The sequence below is a fragment of the Falco naumanni genome, chromosome 7 (genome assembly GCF_017639655.2).
Source record: "Falco naumanni isolate bFalNau1 chromosome 7, bFalNau1.pat, whole genome shotgun sequence".
Taxonomy (NCBI): Eukaryota; Metazoa; Chordata; class Aves; order Falconiformes; family Falconidae; genus Falco; species Falco naumanni.
Window position 1 is genome coordinate 13,587,182 of NC_054060.1, and position 19,822 is coordinate 13,607,003.

At 39.1% G+C, this 19,822-nt stretch overlaps 1 protein-coding gene across 2 annotated transcripts in view; it reads right to left on the minus strand.

The window, feature by feature from the left end:
• ADAMTSL3 (ADAMTS like 3) overlaps window positions 1-19,822 on the minus strand; it is a 187,587-nt gene that overhangs the window by 28,654 nt on the left and 139,111 nt on the right. For both annotated transcript variants that reach the window (XM_040600771.1, XM_040600770.1), the window contains exons 16-21: window positions 15,856-16,142; window positions 8,608-8,737; window positions 7,348-7,540; window positions 6,526-6,705; window positions 5,599-5,752; window positions 186-1,266 (exon numbers count right to left, since the gene is read on the minus strand). In XM_040600771.1, the coding sequence (XP_040456705.1) occupies window positions 186-1,266; window positions 5,599-5,752; window positions 6,526-6,705; window positions 7,348-7,540; window positions 8,608-8,737; window positions 15,856-16,142 (2,025 nt within the window). The remainder of the gene's footprint in view (window positions 1-185; window positions 1,267-5,598; window positions 5,753-6,525; window positions 6,706-7,347; window positions 7,541-8,607; window positions 8,738-15,855; window positions 16,143-19,822) is intronic.

The following is a 19,822-nucleotide window of genomic DNA, read 5'->3' on the forward strand; positions in this document are numbered from 1 at the left end:
GTGACAGACACTTGAAGGAAAAAAAAAAAAAGTAAATTACTTAAATAAAAAGATGGAAGGCACAGTGTTCATGCTTATCTCGTTTTTACAACCGTATGTTTTAATATTGCCCAGCAGGGTGGATTTTTACAGTTGATAGCAACAGAATAAATCATTCAAAAATATAAGAGAAGATATTTACTTACTTCTCAGAGGCTTTTAATGCCTCGCCATCTTTTGTCCAAGTATATTTCACTTCACTAATACCAGCTGTTTCACACAGTAGATTGACAGCATGAGTATTCTTGGTCAGAAAAACTGTATTTCCAATTCGTACAGTGACTGTTTTGTTGAAGGAAACTCGAGGAAATTCCTTTTGCCTCATAATAACTGGAACCTTCTGGTCAAACATTAACTTATCTACAGTTTTTGTGCTGAAACGTTCAGATTCATTTGGTGATTTGCCTGTGAGTTTTGAGGCAAGTTTCTCATCCTGGGCCCCCTTCCATTTTTCAGTAGTTGGTTGTGGAGGCCTAGATAATTCAGCAACTAATTGATAAATGACCTGGGATGCCAAGTCATCATCGACTTCTCCAGTCTCAATGAGCTGACTCATGTTCCGTATCAGTTCTTCAAACTGCACCGTGTCCATGCTGTAGGCGCCTTGGAGAACTGCTGCCTCCAGTCGTTTGTTCTTGAACTCACGAGAGCTGAAGTCTTCTGCTGAATTACTCCCAAAGGCTTCGAGATTTCGCAGAAATGGCTGATCGTTTACTTGCCTGTCACCCAGGTAGAGCTCATTCTTCTTACTCCACATTTGCCACATTTTACTCATTTTATGCCATTTGGCCCCAAAGCTGTTAGCTTCATTGTGATCTGTGTTACTGGTCTCACTGGCCTGTTTTCTAAGATTTGGTGGTTCTATCAATCTGTTGTCAGTACCAATGAGTTTGAGTACAAATGTTTCATGCACAGAGCCTGCAATACACCGGTACACACCGATGTCAGTAGCTTCAAGGCTATGTATTTTCAACGAGCCTGACTTCGTGATGCCAAGCCTTTTAGAGTTTTGTAAGTGCTGTCCATCTTTCTCCCACCGGATAAGTGATTTCTGGAACCTTCGTACAGGGCACTTAATTACAACAGATGTTTTTGGAAGTAAGTAGGCTCGGCTTCCTATGGTAAGATTAATGCGCTTCTCTTGTCTTGTCTGAATATAGACTCGATGAATACCGACAATCTGAGGTCCATGAGCAGAATACTTTTCTGGAAGCCTTGGTTTAATCTCTGAAAGAAAACAAAGTGTTGAAAAGTATCTAATCATTGGCACTCAGGCTTACAAAATCTCCTTTTCACAGAATGCTTGACAGAGCTTTTCCTGACTTTGTTCAAGTCAGATTGCAACATGCTGAGCTTTTATCTGAGTCACAAAAATGCAAAAATATGAACAACATGAAACCATAACATTCCTCTGCTCCAGCCAAGAATTCAATGGCTTCTTCCCCAAATCTCCTAACCATAGAAAGATACAGGCAACATATACCTATATGAAGGACATAGGTGGTGCACACATACATAAATGTACACATATTATATAGTATATTGATTTATGTGATAGATATGATCATAAAAAGGTTATATTTTCTATATATTTCTTATTGCTGCCTCAGAAAGGCTAGGTATGATGGGAATGGAAAAAGTGAATCAAAAAAATTTGAACACGTTATCATTTTCCCCACATTTGAGCACTGTCAAGTGCAGAACGACCTAAATAAAACAAAACCTATCCAAAAAGTAAGGCTCCCCTTGACTGTTATTTAAATTGTTGGCTGCCCATGCCGGTTCTCTGATTGAGTCATGCCAAACAAATAGCAACAGAGGAGGTGAAAGAAACAGTCAGTGAAGACACAGCACATGCAACAAGCAAAACCACCCTGTAATCACCAGCTTAGGGCAATTGCTTGGATCGATTGAAAGATGAGTTGCTCACAGTGTCGTGCCAAGAAAGTAGGGAGGGAAAGGAGAAAAGAGAGAAATAAGTAAAAATTTTGAGAGGTTGAACGTAGTAATCAGATGAATTGACAAAAGCAGACAATAGCAGCATAAAGCTTCATGCAGACTGGGTACAGAGACACTGGGCATTATGAAGCGCCTCCCGCATGGTACTGCAGGCACTTGGATGCTGAAAGGTTTCTAGGGAGCTGCCTGAATGAATACCACCGCAGGCAGCCTTTCCCAGCAGTGGCTGGACAGGCACACTGGGCACACCACAGAGAATGACTGCAATGTTTCAGATACCACTGTGTTGACTTGCTGCTGGCAACTACAGTGCCCCGCTTTAACCAGCAGACCTGATCTTACTGAGAAAACGCTAGCTAGGTGAGAAACAAAGTGCTGCGGGAGGTGCGGAGCAAGGGCATGTACCCCCGAGTTCGTTCCATGCAAGATGAAATCGGCCAACTGAGAAGAGCTGGGAAACACTTGGCATCGGTGCTAGAAAGCAACCCAATTGTGGTTGGTGACCCAGCCTTTTGGTGTGTGACAGAGAAAAAACTCGGAGCCTGCAGAATGGGCTGATGAGCCAGGAAATGGACACGCAAATCAAAATGCTTCTCAGCATGCCTGAATCTGAAATCATTACTAATATTGCACTTGGTAGGTGCAAAAATGAAATGACAACTGCACCGATGGCACACAAATGATGTTTGAAAAACTGCATGCTTCTTATATACATATGCTTCAAATATGCTGCGAAGAAATAGGTGAAAAGCTAAATGCTTCAAGCATTCAATAAGTGTGTACACTGTATGAACTACACCCTAGAGTGCATTCTTACGCTTATAAAACAAAATGGTTATTTTCAATGTTTTGGGTAATGAGTTCAGACCTGTGGGGATATCATGGTTTCATAATTGCACAGCTTTTAAATCGGTATTCGTTATCCAGATACATGGTTCCCTCAACCATTTCGCGTGGTACAACAAATAAATTTCTTTAGGCACTCAGTTTACTAAAATTATTAAAGTAGTGTCCTGTTTTTAATAAGTTATTGGGCCCCAAATATTTATTTTTAGGGAAGTGTTCCAGCATTAAATCTTCCATTTCCAAAAATCCAACTTACAGACACAGTAAGTGTAACTTTAAACACACAAATTAAAATACTTCAGGCTGTGGTCTGTTTACACTAGTTATTCCAACATGGAATTAAACCCAGTGCATACTTATAAATATGTTAACAAGTCTCATCCATTTCATTTTTTAAAAAAAGAAAGACCACTAACTCTCATTAGCAGTTCAACACGAAAGGGTGTGTGTATTTTTACTGGTGACTGGTGAGCAAGGCTAGGAGTGAAACAAAGTTCAGAGTTGTGGATGGCAGGCCGTATAAATATATAAGGTCATGTGAATATATGAGGCCACATAAGTATGCATTTTCTAGATCCTTAGTATCATCCAATCCTTCAGCTGCTGAGGTAACAGACTGTTTGGAAAGGGTTTTTTCTACAAGGATAGTCTTGCTTAAGGATTAGATTGTACTGGAGCCACTGGACCTCATTATCACCTGGTACAAATCCATATGTGTCTATGACCTCTAATGGTCCTCTACAGCTTTAGCTGGGCCTCAGGTCCTGGTGACCTCAGGGCTAGATTGGTGTTATTTCCTATTTCTCAGAGCCCAGTCAGGAATGTTTCTGACTTAACTGGGCTTATTAAGGAGAAAAACAGCTACGCTTACTAGTCCCAGGGTGAAAGATTAAGTCTAAAAAGCCTCAGCACTGTCATGAGACAGTAAAAAAGAAGGGGCTCATCTGAGCTGCAGAAGCATGATCTTTGACGAGGCACATCCAGAAATGTTGCTCTCACAGGCAAGAACCCCTAACGGCACATGGGCCATGCACCACACCACTCTTCACCGCCTCTGCTCCAAGCTGTCTGCCCCTCCTAGGGCCATGCTACATTCCTGCCTTCTATTCACTGCCCCTTGCAGGCGGCCGGAACGCATGGCTGCAAGAGCAGGAGATGCCTCCGTCATGTTCCTGTGAATCCAAAGCCTGCTGCTGCCGCTGCCTTGGCTCCTCCTGCCAAACCCAAGCTCGAACCATGGGTATGGACACGTCTTACACCTTCCCCTGCCCTCCGTTGCACAGCCTGGGAATTGCCAGGCAGATGCGAGCTGCAAGGGCTCCCTGGTTCCAAATGGTTGTGGAGGTGAAGGAAGAGGACAGTGATTCTCTTTGATGACTTTGATCTGCACCCATGCAGTACAACTGCACTCCCTCTGCAGTCTACCATCCTGCTTTCTTGGCACTGTGGTGGAAGCTGACAATGTAACTTTAATATCAGTCTGTGCTAGGCAATTTGCAAACCAGCTATACTGCCATTCAACTATCCACAATTAATTAAATTCAGATAGATATGCAGCTCAAAATATTTTATTAAACCTTATGCCAAGGACATTCCTGAAAGTCCACAGGGCTTTATTTAAGTGGAGTTTTGAACCTCAGGATTTTGGCATGTTAATCTGAAACACAGGCCAGGAAAAGAAGTTTCATATTATGTATGAATCAGTAATTATTCTATTTCTTATTTTGTTTTGTGAATAATTTTTAAAGCAAAGCTTCTATATGTATAAAGTAGCTATTTCTTGACAGCACTATGATTTGGATCAAAACAAGTCTATCTGTGATCTGTGATGAGAACCAGACCATTCATGAAGGTTTTCGGTTTTCCCCCACCTCAAAACTAGAAACTCTCCTTTTTTCTTTTATCAGTGCCCTGCTCCCCAAACCTACAACCCAATACTCTCCTTTGTAAAGGAAAGGGAGCACAGGTTCAGACATAAGGAATCTGCATTTAGAATTGCCTATTTGAAATTATATTGTAGGTAATTAAACATAGTCTATATCAGTACAGTATTTCCATCAGTGTTATATGTAATTAGTGCAACTACCATCAGTATCAAAACCTGATTGTGCCTGAATTGTATAATTCCTATAGATAATCTTTCTGAAAAGTTTTTTTTATAGACAGGAAGAAAATACTGGATTTTTTTGAAGAGTGTCTGCACTGTCATCACTTCCTGCAAAGCTCATGAGATTGGGATTCTCATTTCTACAATGAAAGATAGAAATTGTACCTAAAGTTATCACTGGCACAGAGCTTCAGGTTTTGAATTCCACCATGCTAAGCAAAATGTCCAGTGTAATACAAATGTACAGTAAGAAGACGAGCCAGAACTGGATTAGTATCTTTTCTGATGTCCTTTGTAGTTTATAGTCAATTGATGGTTTGGGTTTGGGTTTTGTTTTTCGATTGGAATAGCGTAAAGGACAAAGGAAAATTCAGATCAAATGTAGGTAAGTGTGAGGGTGAGAGGTATGGACGATTACAGTGTATTCAAAACTGCTTCTGGAGATCATAACCTTTATTTTTGACTGGCAGAAAAAAATTAAAACGAATCCTGTTATTACTGGTCTAGTAATTATGACACTCAGTTTATGCCAGATTAGTGATGTTGTGAAAGTATAGGGAGATGAGTAGCTTAACACGTATACAGATTTGTCTTTATAAATAGATCATTCCAAATTATCAGAAAAATACGCAAAGTAACATACTTACTGTTGCAGGCATTCATCTGACAAGACCTTATAAGCATTGAAGGAGACAGACCACTACACATTGATCCATTTAATGTGACATATTGGCCCTTTGCTGTTAGGTTTTGGCAGGCAAGTTTTCTTCTCTGGATTCCAACACCACAGCTTACTGAGCACTGTGAAAGGAAGGATGCAGTCAAGCTAAACTTGGTGTCCCACGCCACACATGCTAATTTTAAGCTAGGTTGGGTTTTTTTCCTTCTGAGAGAGAGTGCACATGCTCTACCTCATATGAATAATTGTGTTACCCAGACATTAAACTCTCTCCACTTTTCCAGAAAAATAAGAACATAAGAGATAATTTGTTCCAGCAAGCAACTCAGGAACAATTAAAATAACATGACAGTATTTCATTATGTCCAAGCATGGACAGAACAAAGCAATGAGATCTGGTAACTACGAGAAAAAATTTGGCACATTCTAAACAGTCTGTGTCAAGTATCTCAACCCTCTCATCTAGTTTGTATTGCATGAACCTTGAATTTAGAAGCTGCAATTAACTTTTATAAATCTTTTTGAACAGGGAGCGGTAGCAAGCTTGCATTAAATGGGAAAGGAAGAGGACATATTCCAGAATAACGCAAAGATTTTATTTTGGAAACTGTAGTATCAATTAATTGATAACTAAATATGTCTGGTAGGATGCATGCAATGTATTACAGCCTGTCCTTCAGCAACTGAAATACAACTCAGGAAGGGGGCTGCAATCAGTCTGATTGTGGGCAAGAAGGCACAGCAACTGTATGCACAGTTTAGTCCAGGTAAATGCCTTGTGAAACCTTCAGCTATCCTGTGAATTTATTGCTACAGTTTATTTACCCAAGCAAAAATCTTTAGAGCTCATGCTACAACAGAAGGTTTCAGTTCACTGTTGTTGAGGGCTGCTCACCTTGGACCATTCTCCAAAGACCAGCTGAGGAGGACAATCAACTTTTGCACATGGTTTACTAGTTGGCAATTTAGGTTCTTGACAGGTGTCATCAGAGTGTTTCAGGAAACTTCCATCCGTCAACAGCTGCTTACAGTACACTTTGCGGGTCTGAATCCCTCCTCCACAAGTACGTGAACACTAAGGAGAAGAAAAGCACATAGCATGTACACCTGCTCTCACCCATCATACTGTTATTGTGCACAAACATTTTAAGTCCCCCCCCAGTTATGCTATCTTGAAAAATGATATCTACTTTCACGTAAAAAGTAAGCAGTGTGTAGAAAATTCTGTTAAAATGTTTAACATGTTAGAAATTATGAGAACTTAAGTTAAAATTCACACCACCTGACTGCAATTCAGTAGCAGAAATCTTAAAGAAATACATGCCTCTTACACATGGATCTGCCCATATCCCTCATCAGTTAATATACCTGGTGAGAGTTTTGGAAACATTTTCAATGACACAGAAAAAACTGATAATGAAGCAGTGTCTCCAAATGCAGGTTACTGTGTTTGCAGAGCATAGGGAGAGAGGTGATGTCTGGAGTAACTGGTATCCAGCCTTCTGAAATCTTAAGAAGGACTTTCCACCTCATCTGGTAACTAACCATTGGCACAGCAGTCAAAAGCAGTATTTTTGACCTTGGGTGAGTTCATTCTAATGAAATCAGTTGAAACACCTACATACCAAGTTTTAGGAGCTACCTTCCATGTTATTCCAGAATTTCCAGTACCTAGCCAGAGGAACACATTTAAACTCTTTCTGTAACCCAGCCATACCTGTTGCCATTCCTCAACATGCCACACAGGGGGACAATCAATCTGGTTACAAGCTTGTAAAGAATGAGGCTTTTTGTCCTTGCACTCTTCAGCCGCGACAGCAGATCCTCCAGGCTGCTGGCAGTACACGTCTCTTGTCTGTATCCCAACCCCGCACGTAGCCGAGCAGCGTCTCCAGGGGCCACTTTGCCACCTATTCCAACAAAGCCAAAAGCTCATGGTTTAGCAACTCACCTCAGCCTGGGGAAGGAGCAATCACATCCAAACAGGCTCTAGCAAAAAATAACTGATTATTATAAATTATATTGATCGATGGCTAAAACATCCCTTGAGTTTGGCTGTGATGCAAAATTATAAACTAGGATTCTGAACTTAGAGGTAACAATGAAATGCAGAAGGTATTAACAATAAAGAAACAAAGTCATTTCCAGACAAATTCAACTCCAGCATTTGCTTTCAGAATGCTCCTCATAACAAAACAGCCTGCTGGCAACCTGCTGACGTTTACGTTTGTAAATGTAAATATGTAAATAGACCTTTCTTACATTTACAAAACATCCTTTAAAAGTGTGCATGTTTTCTATAAAACATCCTGTTCCTGTTAACTTCTTCCCTATGTTTTGTGAGAGGAGGTTTCTGCAAACACATAGAAACAATATGCAAAGGATCGGGGATGTCAGAGATCAAAAGTGGGTGAATAAGGCAGCGCATGTCAAAATTTCACATATGGCACTTTTAAGTGACCAAATCAGCTAGGCCTTCTTGCATTTGGGCTGGGATCTTTCTTTTCCCAGAATCTCCAAACATAAGAAGCCATAAGAACTATGTGGAGCTACTAAAGAAGCACGAAATTAAAATAATTTGAAATCTTTATTTAACTTTTTTTCATTCAGTAACAACAGAAAGTAAATATTCTCTTGGGTTTTTTTTTGTGAAATTACCTTAAAATTTTCCTTGTACCACTAAAAGAGTTAAGGCTGTTTTTCCAACTCTGGCAAATATCTACATGGAAGAGATTTATTTCAGAAAATGTTCCCTATTTTATTAGTGAGATGTGAAGAGTGGAAAAGGAGTGAACAAGACCAAAAAAACCCCAAAAAACCCAACCCCCAAACCCTGTTAAAGACAGAAGCAGTGAAATTTTATCCCAAAGCAAGACCACAGTCCTGCAATCCGAGCCCTTTTTTGAGAAAGCCAATGTTTATTTAAGTCCTATTAACCATTTCTTTGCCACAAGACAATTTCATTATTCCAGTGTACCTCGGAGGGCAAAGCTTCATATTGCAAGTACGAGTCATTGGTGGTGGTTTCTTGGAATTGTCACAGAGGGTTTCATTGACAGCTTGTTTTGTCTCTACATGCAAACACATCGCAATGGCTTCTTGTGTTCCTGAATTAAAAAGGAAAAGACAGTCATGAAACACTGAAGATGAAGAGATTGCTGCAAACTTTGCTCTTGTAATTATTCAAGGCTGCGTGTATTAACTCAGTAAAAAAGCTCTGGACACGGAATTTGATACCAGTCTTTAAAGTAACATCTCAAGTCAAAAGGAACACAGTTCATGTATTTAATGCGCAAAAGATATTTGTGAATTATATCTAGCACTTTATTTCTGTGATAGTTAAAAAGCTTGATTTGACATTCTGCCTCTCTGAAAACCAACACAAAATAGGCTTTTCTGTCTGTTCACAATCAAATGCTACATCAACCTGGTTCTGTAATGGTCCCCAAACCAACTACTGGTTTCGTTGCCAAAATCAGAGTAAAATGATTCCTTGTCATTTACCTTGACTTTAAGAAGCTAAAGATCTGCAAAAAATGTGACAAAAAAAATGCAGAACACTTGCAAAACTACAGTCAGGAGAATGGCTGACTAAACATAGAACCTTACTCACAGAGACTAAGAGCTGCAACAGTTTTGCTGAAGACAGCAAATCTGACCCAGCCTAGAGCTTTCCTCACTCGTGACCATTCTTGGCACCCTTCTGATCTGCAGCTCTCGCTACCTAGATCTTATTACTGAAGCATGAAAGATTACTAATACTCAAATTTCTATGAGTCAAAATGAAACGTAATATAAGTTTACTTTAGAACAAATCAGCTTGGTGAATACACATGTTGTGAACCACTTTTATTTTAAACCTATGTAATTATCCAATCTTATATATCATATTTTTTAGTATGAAACCCTTACTCAATTTCAAAGCTCACTCACATGCACATGAAAGACAAGACGGTTTGTGATGTACTTGGGGAATCCCGTGCATCTGGGATGTTCTATATAAGCAATGCTAATGATCATAATCTTGTAGGGGGGAAAAAAAAAGCACTGAAATAATAAAACACCTATTTGGTTGCTTCCATGTAAAAACTGCTTTTGAAGAGTCACAGTTTGAAGTATTTAAATCCATTTCCTTCCTGTTTTTCACTTATCTCCAGTAATTTTGTAGGGATACAAACTTGCTTTCAGCAGCAGGTTATACTGCTTTTCTTACAACCAACTTTCACGGTTTCAGAGGGAGTTGCATTTTTAGCTAGAAACCTTCACTAACTGCTTTATGGTATCACCTATGACATTACCTAAAAACATTCCCACTATTGTTACACCAAGTCTACTACAACTATTCTTGCTTCTGTCAACTGTGCACGACGACTGGTTTCTTGGCACTGTTGGACATTCTGATTTCAGTGGGGTCAAGGAATATACTACACTGAGAGTTCTGTCTCCATGTCAATGGTCCATTTTCTCTCCTTTAAAACACACCCATGAGCACTGTCGTTCTTTTCATAAGTCAAAACTGTTCCTTCCACCTATAAACAATTCTGATGTAGTCCAGTGTAACAGCCAGCCCAGGCGACAATCCCTCTTTGCAACACTTGAACCAGTCCAGCTATTTCAGACAGTTCAGCAGGAGTGGGCCAGCGGTGATTTTCACAGTAACATAGATTCCAATTTCTTTCAGGCTCTGTGGTACACCTCTAGATCCCCTCTGGGACTAATTTTCAGTTCAGAAAGACCTTGTTATATAAATATTTTTACTATAACTACAAAGTGATGAATTTTTATAGAACAGAAGACCTGACCTTACATATGATTGACAACCTATTCAGTTCTCTTCTATCAAAGTATTGATAACTACATTAACATAGAACACACACATTGAGTAAAAAGTATTTTACTAGCAAGGCTGAGGATAAACCTTTCACAACAAATAACATTACTATAATGCAGACATGAAAATGCCCAACGATGACAAGCCAACAAATAAACATTTTTTCTAGAGCTCTACTATTTCACTGCAGAGTGACAAACAAGGGAATCAAACATTTTCTGTCCGATTGATCCCCACGTGTTTGTTTAACAGGAGCAGCTTCCCTGTCCCCTTACATAGGAGACACACATCTGACTGTCTACAAGAGAGAAATAAAGGTTTAGAAATTGTGTTCTGGCAGCAACAGAATGACATTACTAGACAAGCAATCAAGCAGGTATCTATTTCTATTTCAGGTCTATCTGTGCTACCTGCTATCAATCTACTCTGTGCTACCAACCTTCAGTTTTGCTGACCTCACCGTGTTCCTGTGGGAAAACCACACTCAGAGGTGATGCTACTCTGGAACAGGTTGTGATAAGTAATATCTTAATATCTCACACAAAGGAAGGGAATGAAATGAGATTCCTTTCAGACCATCTAAACTGGCAATAATGCCATGGAAACTTTTTATCTCAGTGTTACAAAAACTAAATAGGCCAGCCAAATGAACAATGTTATACCAGGTGATGGGTTTTGACTGCAACTTGCCACCTAGAGTCATTAAACCACTCCTGCCTTGCAGCATGACCAGCTAGCTATGATTGTGTTATGAGCAGAAAATGTCAATATGTGCTGTATCTTTCATTTGACTTAACTACAGGGCACAAACTGCAGTAGTGATTCTTTGCGACAGGGTCCTTATTGAAAGAAAAATAGCAACCTGTTTTGATGCCATAAGCATAAAACGGATTATTAAAGAGCTATTAAAAACATACCACTCCCTTCCTCCCTTTTCCGTGGTTCTCAGTTCAGGAACTCTACTCAATAAATAACTACAGGTAACTGATGCAGCATTTGCTTGAATTTAGCTGTCAAAATGTCTTGACAATTAATCAGATTTCTCACCTCAAACTATAATTTTCCATTAGTTGGGAACTTCAATCACTGATAAACTTCTTATTTTATGTCAGTTGGAAAACGGAAAAATCTATTATTCAAACAAGCAAAGTTTTATGTGTATGACTTTCTTGGCTTATAATATAAACATAGTAGATAATTTAACTAAAACATTATGTATGCAGCAGGGAGCATTAAGTATTTTTACAGTAATCTGATGCACTATTGTAGTAATTATCCTACTATTCAGTGAAATAGAATATTTTCTATTTTAACCCAGCATTCAAACCACATACATTTACATTCTTTTACAAGCTTTTCTGTGCCGTGAAATACACAGTGCATGAAGCATGTGTTAAAAGATCAGAATGCTTGAAAAAAGCCCAGATTTTGTTTCTGCCTTTTTTAGAGTACAATGAAAATGGGGGTGGAAAGTTGCTGTGCAAATGGTAAGTGGATTGAGCTATTCCCTATACCTGGAAGAGGAAGGACAGTCATTTATTTCTATGAGATAGTCTCAGTTTGGGGATTACTTTAAAATACGTACTATCAGCTGAAAAAAACTCAGAAGAAATGCCAAGCCCTACATATGCTTGAGCCTCTCTATAAATCTACTGAAACTAGCAATGTTATTTATACTCATTCTGAGAAAGAGTAAACAGTGTCTGCAGTTAAAGAAACTAGTGATAGGAGCAACCTGTTATCAGTTACCTACAACACACCATTGCAAATGTTCTCAACTTTATATGAGAGTCTCAGAACACTCATTGTTTTTCTTAAGAGCCCTTAAATTTGGCTAGAATCCATTAATTTTCTAAGAATCTCAGGTTTCTTATAAATAAAATGGTAAACTTTTAGCCATTACGGTTCGGGCAAAAGCCTGAAGACACAACTTGACTGTACCCTAAAGCTTCCGAAGTCACAGACTATAGAGGAAACAAAAGGAAGTGCATATGTATTTATTGTTTAATCTCATTACTTTTAAGCCAATGTAATGACTTTAGAGGATCAGAATCATAAATTTTGAAGCATATGGAATATAAATAGTAATAATAATTATATAGAACTACCAAAATCTGCCTCTTGCAATTAAAGGTATTTTTAAACAGGGAACCAGAAAACGTTCAGTTATTTTTTAAAATTGAAAACATCCCTTTAAAATATTGTAGAGTAGTTAAATGATTGACAACACTGAAGAAACACTACAGATTACAAGAAAAACATTTCTTCTCCTTAGGCGTACTCTTTATTCTGATAATGACTAATACGTCTCACTGACAACATTATGAAAATTCAGCTTATACTGGTGTTGGGGCCTCTCACATCAGGGCCAAAGTTCTTCAGATTGGGTGAAAAAAAAACCAAACCAGACCCCCACATTTTGGGAAAATAAAGGCAAATCCTGAGATACCCACGTACACTGTTGGTTTATTTTCAGCTTGGGATTTCTTCAGGCACTGAAGACAAAACAGATCTTTAGCTTTCAGGATGCTTACAGAGTTTCCTATGGATGTTAAATGTGACATCTGCACCATGACAGACTGGCCTGGACAACTCCTATTTGCACTCGTGGAAAGACTGATGAAAGAAGTATCAGTTATGCTAAGAGGCATAACAGACTGTACCAGCCCTCAAAAGCAGCAAGTTTTATGGCACTCAATATACTAGGTGACAAGCCACACAGATTTGCTGCAGAAAGCACACAAAATGACCAAGGAATATGACGAACTGGAAAGTAAAGATGTTTGATACTGCCTTGCAGATCACTTTATCTCTGTAATTCTAATACCTCAGAAAACAACGTTGCCATCTGCCTTTTTCATCTGCTTTGGAGAGGGATCAGAGGAGAATTCGAATTAAAAGTCTAGTCGTACAAGGATTTTAAAAAAAGCTGCTAGTGACAAGCACTGAAACAGATTCAGTCTTTGCTCACACAGTGGCTGTAAAGCTTCCACCCTGTTTAGACCCTGCAGGCTTTTCCCTTGTTCGGAGAGTCAAGCACTAAGAAATGGGGGTAGGGAGTTCTGAGGATACAGAAATCCACAGGAATTTATTTTAATAGCCACTGCTAGATACATACATACTAGAGAAAAAGCACCTAATATAATTTACATTACACTGGGATATTCCAAATTCAGACAACATTCATTTCTTGTAATGAGAGAGTTCATCTAATTGAAATGAGATTTGAACATAAAACTTAGCTGAAATGGATCAGCCTCTTTGAACTACACAATGGAAAAATAGTAGACAGTGAGATCATTAGTTAGTACATTGCAATAAGTTGGAAACAGAAGACATGTCTGGTTCCCTTTAAACTATTTATCGGCAGGTAATTTTTGGTCTGTTTGAAAGCCTTTGCCAAGGCAGCAAGAAGACCAGAACTGATAGAAGGAAAAAATCACTGCTACCTAACTAACATAACAGTACAGGGACTTCTGAAGCTGTTCCTTGATAAAATATCCTGACAACTTCCCATATTTCCCAGGAGCATCACATAAGAAAAATGTCTAGACATGGTACCAGTGATACCACAGAAGTCTCAAGAGAAAGCAGATAATTTCTTTGAAACTTCTTCAAATGGATAATTTCTACTGCATATCAGACAAATGGTCAGATTACTATGAACACCTCTAGGACAATTCTGCATCAGACATCTCACAAATTCATGAAAGGTCAGAAGTCAGCAACAGAATTCACACTCGGCTCCCTTAGGAATACAATTAAACTGATCATGGGATTCTCCTCATCAGTCATTCCAAAGTTCCTTTGCACTGGCAAACAAAACTACTGTCTTCAGTACAGGCTCCTCAAATTTCTGTCAGCTTGCACTCCAAGTACAACTTCTTACATGAACATTTTTGCAAGGACAAACTCACATGTGGAGGTGCAGGCGACGCAAACAGGCACATGTGCAATAGCAGGCAAAGACTACAGATTATTTCAGCCTAAATGTCTATTGATGCCCTCAAAGTTAAAAAACTTTGGAGTTTCAGAACACCTTTGGTGAAGATACTGGCTAAATAGCAGTAGTAAAGTGGACTTAAGATGGCAACGAAATGATTGCACATTACAAAAATCAGTTGAGATATGAAAAAGAGAACTACCAATTTAGTAGTAATGAAAACTTCATTCCTCCTTTAGGGTACAATTATTATTTCTAAAGACAACTGCCTCAAAATGAAGACAGACACTTAGTCACAATAGCTGTCATTACCATCACACATTTATACATCACACATATATACTCGGACTACAGCCTCTTCTACTTTGCCAGTCAAAATGCCCACTGAAGGTAGCTGAGGGAATGGGATGCATCAACTTTTGTGACCATATGTGCTGCTGTTCCTATAGATCAACCCCATCAGTAAACAGCAGTAGTAAATGATAAAGGAGGCACTAATCAGCCACTTACCATCCTGCTGACAGCATTCTGGGGCATCCCTCCCAGCTTCTGTCTTCCAGGTTTGAACTGGTGAATAGTACAAAGGAGGCTGCTTTCTGTGAGCTCTAGACTGGCTCTCTGCTTCCAATTGTTTCTGTTCTCCCCTTTTCTACATTTTTTATTTCTTCTATGGGTACAACTGTCTTCACTTCCCACTGATGTCATCAGTCCTGTCATATATAGGTGTGTTCACAATTCCCCTGCTTCCACTTAACACTTCATAACTCACTTGTGTTCGGTCCCAGCGTACAGCATGTAGCAGCAACACCAGCAACCTTGTCTGGTAGCATGTACTTAGGACAACAGGGAGATTCGATTACATCCAAAAAGGAATGTGCCTAACTACTTGCAGACAGATGTATGGCACAGAGTTCCTATAGAGTCATGTACTGTACCAAGACCTAAACGAACTCCCGTTTGATGTTCACACCAGTCAGACTGAGACGAAGCCTCCCTAATTACAGCTTTGTATCCCTACTGCACTGCAGAAAATGACAGCATTTGGGAATATACAAAATAGCTAACATGGGAATTTTAACTTTGAAACTATACACTTTCAGTTCCTAGAAAGAAAGGTCGTCTAAACATGCCCGTCACCGATGCATTAAACATACTGATACCACCAACTACCTGACAGCTGAGACTCCCGCAGCAAGACTAAAGCAACTTGCTGTATCAATAACTTCTTGCACCTTAACCAGATAAAGTCAACGTTTGAACACAGGACATAAATGAAACCAAGTAGTTTCAAATACTCTAGAAAAACATGCAGCTTCAAGTTTTAACTGATTTCTGGGTTATTCATACAGATCAACATAGCTGCATAGGGCAACATGAAGAGAAGAACGAACAACATCAAGCAATGCCAAATTCCTGCTACTTGGGATAAATAAATACATAAATAAAGGTACCTCTGAGACACGTAGCTGAACAAGGAGTAAACCCAATGTATTCCCAGTCGTAAGTCACGCTGCCGTCTTCAGCATGTGAAAATTCTGGTGTGTAGGGGACAGGATCACTGTCACAGGATGCCTGGTGACAGACGCGTTCTGTTGGTGGCTTCACATCTTCACATTCCTCTTCAGGCAGTTCAACCTCAGTCTGAGTAAATGCCAGAAGAATTCGGCACTTCACGTCTCGCACCTGTACACCATTGCCACACGTGGCACTGCATGGAGACCAGGGTTCAGGAATAAACCTGCAAATAATCACAGGGCAGTAGAAACACTGTCATTTTGTTCCATATATTTATGTATGTGTGTGCAGAGCTAAAACATAGCTAAAATACATAAATGTATGTTTATACACACAGCAGACAATACATAATACTATTTGATGCTCAAATGGAATGCATCATCAAGTGTCTTAAGTCTTTCACTTGCCTCCCACCCCAGACCATTCCTCAGAATTCACAAAAAAAAAGATGTAGCAAAAGAGGAGAAAGAATCAAAAGAACAGGGAAGGCTGTATCTTTTTTACTGGGGGGGAAAGGACATTCCCTAAATCTTTCCTCAAACTCCTTCAGTGGAAAATAAGGAGAAACTCCATGAAGATACATCTCTACAATACAAAATAGCTCCCCAGGTACACGGACTTAGGCATATGCCAAAAGTATATTTGCAGTCTGCTTAAATCTGAGAAAGGCCATCAACTTCTGTCATACCAATAATCAGCAACCAGACAGCATAAAAACACTTTTTAAATCTAGCTATCTCCAGTGCATACCACCGCAGGCTGCTGCTCAGATTTAATATTGTAAGAAGCCTCTCATCTTCAATAAAGAGGTCTAACTGGCTCAGTCACAAATCCCTCATTTTTATTAGAAAGCATTTATGCTCCTGATGAACTATAGTAAGATCTTATTTTACAGATCATGAATTTACTGAATAAAAGGAGGTTTTAATCTATAATATTCTTTGACTTCGAGGGTCACATCAATATCTGATAGTAATTTTCAAAATGGCATTAGACCCAAGGGGCTGAATTTCATTAATAAAGTCATCCCAAGTGACTCTGGGGTACAATTTATAAGAAATCAAATACAGAGTTTCATAGGACGTTTTTTCAAAAGGTTGCACTTGCTCTTTATTATATGTCCAAATGTAGCTGATGGTCAAAACACAAATGGGAGATACAGAAGGATATATTTGACCAATGCTAAAAATGTATTTGGAAGGAAAAAGTCAAATTAGGATTCAAAGATTTTCTCCTTATCTTTAATTAAGAATTATCTTTCTCTTCACTGCAGGAAAGCTGTCCTTAAGAAAATAAGAACAGTCATGTAAGACAAAAATCAGTGTTTACACTCTGCATACACAGTAAGCACAGAAAAATGTCAACAAAATGTGGCTGATTCTGTGGACAGTTTATCATCTTGAGCCAACAACTCCTTGCCAGTATATACAGAGGAAGAATCAAACAGAAGAAAGGAGAACAGATGAGTGGGTAACCCATAAGGATACTCTAACAGTCCTTGGGGTAGTAACCCAAGCTGTGCTTGGGATAGACCTCAAGACGGACTGTCTGCTGTGGAAAAGACTATTCCCATTTCCAATAAAGGTTACAAGGCAACTGGTTATTCTTTAAAGAGATGTTAATGAAGTATCTTCACAACTCTGCTATGAAGATAAAGATGTCAATGCCTGTTGCTTCAAAGTTTCCTTGAACAGAGCCTCAGAGTGTTAGTTAGAGCTTGCTGGTCCCTGACAGACTCAGGAAAGGGCAGAGTATTGATTTTTATTGGAAGAATATTATCAAAATGGTGGATAGCTGTGTCCTACAGCGATAAAATCTGAGTCAATGCCCTACTGGTGCAACCTAACAGTCCACCAAGTCCAACGGCACAGCTGGTAGGGGTCAATGTCCAGGTGCTCTTGATAACAAATTCTATCTGAACACCTACGGGAAAAAGCTGCACAGGAAGGGTTCTCTTACCCAATAGATAAATCAGCTTAATCCTGAACCATCAGATCTCAGAGTCTTTTCAAAGACAGCCATGCAAACTACATAGAGTGGCCATGGCAAAATCACCCTCATCCAACAAAATGCTTAAGCATGTGCCTAACTTATAGCATATCAGCTGTCCTTTGAAGTCAACAGGACTATAATGTGCTCAGAATTAAACTTGTGCTTAAGTGCTTTATTCAATCAAGGTCATTGTGCGTAGGATTAAAAAAATTATGGCTTTCTTCTCCTTCTGTGTAAAAAAATAAGTGTAAGTTCATTTGAGGTTATGTACCTAATTAGAAAAATAAAACTGGTGGACATATATACTTGAAAAGAGTTGGTTGGTGTTGTGACCACACCTAACAGTTTACAGTCTGAAAGCAAGTAACTTTTTTTGCTAAAAGCATGACAGCAGCATACCAGCCATCAGTGTTAGTTTTGTGTACTGTTAGCTGAGTGCATTAAAACATTCCAAAAATAACGTGTGATGCATTCTTTTGAACTCCTGTATAAATGAAAGAAAATTCTGAACCACAGCAATCCTTTCATTCAATCAACCGATTGATTTATAAAGAAATTCAGAAAATTCTAAGCATTTTTTCTTTGACTTATACCAAGCCTATATTATAATTGATGTTTTCTTGTTGATTAGTGTCTGGTATTTTTCAGGGAAGTGCAAGATAAAAAAAAAACAACACCCAAATTATTTTATTCTAACATGGAATTTGCTACACTAGTCACTCGACTATTTAGCTATTAAAATCCTAAATTCTAGAACTTTTCGAAGCATGATCATGTTATAGTCACACTTTAAGTGCCTTCAACAGCAGCCAATGGAGACTGCTAATACAAAATTTGAGCAAGGAACTGACTGGACAGTGAGAGAACTCCAGAGGTTGGCATTGTATCTGAATTTTGAGTTCAGACAGATTATTTTTTTATTTTTATTTTTTATTTTACATATGCACAAACAAAGCCTGTGAGAGATCATTAAAGCAAACTCCATCAGCCTCAGAAGCGATATATTTTTTACTCAGTGGCATTCAGAGCACACACATGGCAATACTTTGGATTCAATACTTCCCATCATCAAATTCACTCTGCCTTTGATGGAGACACTTCAGAGTCATCTCAGGTCAGGATTAAGAAGCATCAGAGCAGTTGTATTATGATGCCTTGCAGATCATCAGGAATTTATAATGGAATGGATAGGATGGTGGCAACTCTGAAAATTTTCTGAGATCTCTAACTAAGTTTGCAGATGAGACTCCTGATTAAAAAAAGGAAAAGAATGGAAAAATGCAAATCTAAGCAGGCACAACTTTCCACAATTGGCCTTTTTGTACAGTCATTCTTCCCAGTTCAATGTAGAAATCAAATGCTCCTGTAGTCATCTGCACAAGTATAGATGATGTACACACTACAGATGCAGCGGAGAGGATGTCCATGCTGTGGCATTACCAGTCTAACACTAATGGAAATGTGCATTCCCCTGGCACACACTAAAAAAGCAAGTGTAGGATGACCTGCAAAGTGAAGTGGTGACCTAAACTACTGATGATATAACTCGGACAGAACAGCCCAGGCCAACCAAATCAAATCTGAACTGAAAACTTAAATCAACACAGCCTTCTGCAACTTTCTAAAGACTTGGAAAACATGGTGTGTCTCAGTATTATTTTTTTCATTATTATTTTCCTCAAGCCTGCAGTTCTTGCTTTCAGTTAAGACAGGAAATGCCTAAATCCTGAAAAAAGGACTGCTTTTGTGATATTTCCAATCCAACCCTACTGCGCCAAGGGGCCTGGATAAAAGCTTGCAGAAGCATCTAAAATGTTGGCTGCTTACTGGGTCAGAACTTCCATGGTGCTGGCACCCTACCCCTCCCCTGAAGCACCACCCTTGCCTGCTCTAAGCAGAGTTGCACTGCCA